The sequence below is a fragment of the Neolamprologus multifasciatus genome, chromosome 18 (genome assembly GCF_963576455.1).
Source record: "Neolamprologus multifasciatus chromosome 18, fNeoMul1.2, whole genome shotgun sequence".
NCBI lineage: Eukaryota > Metazoa > Chordata > Actinopteri > Cichliformes > Cichlidae > Neolamprologus > Neolamprologus multifasciatus.
Genome location: NC_140456.1, coordinates 21,074,070 through 21,078,082, shown reverse-complemented (window position 1 = coordinate 21,078,082; position 4,013 = coordinate 21,074,070). Strand labels below are relative to the sequence as shown.

The following is a 4,013-nucleotide window of genomic DNA, read 5'->3' as shown; positions in this document are numbered from 1 at the left end:
CACTATTCATTATGTGTTTGATTTGAACTCATAGGGTTGTATGTAGAGACCAAATGGTACAATCAGCTGTCAGAGCAGGTATTCACAAAATCCGCTCAGCACAGTTTTATGCAATAAAATTGTCTCTTTTCCCAAGCACGCCCAAACAGTTAACAACATGTTTCTACAAGTTATCTCGTCTCAATCACATTCCAGATAAGTACTGTCGCTGAGTTTTGTTTGTGCTTGCTTATTGGAAAGGAAAAAAATAGGGACACTTCCGTCTTTGTGATATATATCTAGAGCCTTGTGGGGGGGAACTAACACAGATGAACAGAAATTTTGAAAAGATGAAGACCGCAGTCTTAACCTTATGCCTCTTCTATCTGTGTGCAGCTGCCTTACTTCAGCTGGATGGCCAAGCAGGCAAAGCATCTGAAAGTGAAGGCTCTCTTGTTGAGACACCTCAATTCTGTGCTGGGACAAATGAACAACTTTTCCTAATATTACGACAACTAGAAGCCAAGCTGAATAATGCTGAGAAACAGCTGGCAGATCTGAAATCATCAATCCAAGGTAAGAACATAACACAGCTGGAGGTTTTATTCTCACATGTATAGATCTTTATCAGTGTACTGATACAGGTTCAGGTTTTGTTTTTGTCAAATCAAACAAATAATCCATATTTCCATGCAACTCCAGGCAGCCGTGTGGCATTTGGAGCATCTATTGGCAATGTTGGAAATACTGGACCAATGAGTGCAGAGATCACACTGACTTACAAAAATGTCTACTTTAACTCAGGCTCTTACAACCCTGCAACAGGTAAACTTAACATAATTATATGTATTCTTACATTTATGAGTTTATTTGTTAGATAAGTGCTGCATTTCACTACCACTAAACTTCTTAGTGCCATATAAGTTGTAACTTTGTCCATCATCTCCAGGTATTTTCACTGCTCCGGTCAGAGGAGTTTATTACTTCAGCTTCTCTGGTCATAATTTATCATCTAGACCGATGGGGCTGCGACTGATGAAGAATGGAGAGCAGATGGTGACAGTGTACAACCATGCTGCTGGAAATCGCTATGAGACAGCCACCAATGGCATGACTCTGCAGCTGGCTGCAGGAGACCAGGTGTACATGAGGCTCCGTCCGGACACCTGGATTTTTGATAATGGCAACAACCACAGCACCTTCATTGGCCATTTGTTATTCCCTCTGTAAGCTCAGACAAGCATGATTTGAATAGCAAACAAGTAAACAGAACAACATTGACATGCAGAGTTTGGTTGATTATTTTTGGTGGTGACAGAGGTGGCAGGGTTACAGTAACACTCTACAGCTTTAGAACTTGGTGGTGGTGTCAGAATTAAAACCAATATTTTATAGGAGTTTGTGTCTCAATGGAATAATAAAGTCTGAATATGTGCAGCAATTTCACTTTTCTTTTTTTTATTCACTTGGCTCCATTGACTCATTTTAAGGTATACATAAATGTACATTTGTGTGTCTGTATGTGTGCTGTTTTGAGATGACTTCTTGGTCAAAATCAATAATAGAAGTATTCTGATTTAAGTGTGTGTATTTCTATTTTTTAAATTATGTGCAAACCCATCCAGACTTGAGTTAAGGTCACTAAAGTTCAAGCTACATCTGGACACGTTTGTTCAAATTATTCTGTTACAACAGCAAAGAAAAAACAAATAAAAAAAACTTAAATAAATTTAAGAAAAGGAAGCCAATAAAATGCAACAACAATTATGATTTGTTATTAATTAATTAACTCATAACAACTAATTATCCAAAGGTAAGTAATGTATATTATTTATCCATATTAAATATATAAGTAGAATGATATATAACTGAATAAAACAAAACACAAAACAAATATTTTTTTGAAATATAAAATTTTAAAAAACTCCAAATGAAATAAAATGAATATAAATTTAAATGCAAATATTAGATAACCGTAAAATTTATAATGTGGTTTTGCATGTTTGCATATTCAAATTTATTCATGAACAAAAAACAAAAGTAACAAAAGATCATCATACAGTTCATTCTTCGATTATCAGTATAAATGCTCTGAAGTTTGAAGAAAAATTGTCCTGGTATAAAATTATAATTTAACAAATATGGTATATTTTAGGTGAAAAAAAAATTAAACAAGAGTTTGCTGGTGCTATTGTACTGACCATTTATTTTTTTTAAAAACTTTTATTTAGATAATTTTATTTTTTGTCACCTTCTCATTAGGGATTGACAAAACCAGAAGTGTCAAGTGTTTGGATAACCAAAATGAGCAGAATCGACCATATGTGAGAAATGAATGTCTGAAATAATCATTTGTTTTTAAACTGTTTATCCAGCCAGGAGTTCAGTGAGACTGCAGCCAGTCCTAGCTGACAATCGGGTAGGACCCACTTCATGAGCTAAAAAAAACATCAGGTACCACACCCACACACACAAAAAAAATATCAAACATTAGAATAACATTTAAATTAAAAGCAATCGAACTTCAAGGTTATCTAAGTTTTAAGCACCACCACACTAGGATGGTGTTTATGTAAGTTAGAAAGGGAGAATAGTATATGTGGTACTTTCTGTATGTTGACACATCACATTAATTAAAATACTAGTTTCAAAGTTATAAGGCTTTCTGTCAATTTACAGACAATAAATCAAAGTAATTTTTGAGCTGTCATGTGTACAGACAGAATGACATGCTTGCAAGAATGTATGTAATTGCTACCAAAAACATAACCTCCTGGGCGGAGCTAATAATAAAAATTAATCATGCTGAAAAGTATGTCAGGTGTATTAAATGATTTGGTGGAGGTTTGCACTTTCAGAGAGTATTGCTTTGTTTCTCTCCCTACATAGACTACATTAAAAGGAAGTACCCTTTATTTCCTTGTTATCACAGGTAGAATGATATCTGCTACCAAGGAGGTTGTGTTTTCAGTTGCGTTTGAATGCGTGTCCTTCTCACTGAATATGTTGACATATGTTTTTCATTAACACAGGTACAGTGGCTGATCCTACTGACAAGAAATACAACATTCAATCCTATTTTATTTATTAAGCACAGAACTTTGCCAAAGTGCTGTACAAAGCACCGAAACACTACACAACAAATCAGTGAAACAACAACAATAATGAATATAATAATGGATGAATGAATATATAATAAATATAATGAATCAAAGTTAAGAAGGAATAAAAATTAGTTTAAAGGCACGTATTAAAAGGCAAGGCAAGTTTATTTATATAGCACAATTCAACAACAAGGTGATTCAAAGTGGTTTACAGAGACATTAAAAAACAAAAACAAATAAAAAGCATGATTTAAAATTGATTAAAAAAACAGTAGATAAAATCAGAACAGTAGATAAAATTAGTAGTTAAAATGTAAGTTTTGAAATTTAAGCTTAAAAGTGTGGATTTGGTGTTTTATTCAAATGCAGCTGAGAATAGGTGAGTCTTCAACCTGGATTTAAATAAACTGAGTGTTTCAGCTGATCTGAGGCTTTCTGGGAGTTTGTTCCAGATATATGGAGATATATGGATATATGGAGCATAAAAGGGTTAGGGTTAGGGTTACATGCTGAATCGGCAGTCAAAGTTGCCCAGAGTGTTACTCAGCTGTAAAGCCACATATTCAAAAGACTGAAAACTTCCAGGAGATGTGCTTACATTGAAATGATTCATTAAGTAAGACAGCAACCCCTCCTCCTCTCTTGCTCACCCTGGCCTCACTGATAAAACTGTAGTTAGGAGGGGTCGTCTTGATGAGAACAGCTCCACGATTACTTTGGTCCAACCAAGTTTCAGTTAAAAACATTAAAAAAAAAGCTGTGCTCAGTGATTAAATCATTAATTAAAAATGTTTTCCCAGCTAAAGATCTAACGTTTAATAAAGCCAACTTAAGTGTTTTAGAGGTATTATTTGCCCCCTCGTGTTTGGGAGCAGTCTGTGGCACACAAGGTATGTTTACTGTATTTAAAGATCTTTTAGAGTGCAGCTC

The 4,013-nt window shown here is 34.6% G+C and overlaps 1 protein-coding gene across 1 annotated transcript; it reads left to right on the top strand.

The window, feature by feature from the left end:
* The first annotated feature begins 298 nt into the window (after positions 1-298).
* On the top strand, positions 299-1,543 carry LOC146497825 (complement C1q-like protein 2). The gene is made up of 3 exons (XM_085141826.1): positions 299-555; positions 682-804; positions 929-1,543. Exons 1-3 carry the CDS (start codon positions 309-311, stop codon positions 1,207-1,209), a joined length of 651 nt encoding a protein of 216 aa, XP_084997952.1. The 5' UTR covers positions 299-308; the 3' UTR covers positions 1,210-1,543.
* The last annotated feature ends 2,470 nt before the right edge of the window (positions 1,544-4,013 follow it).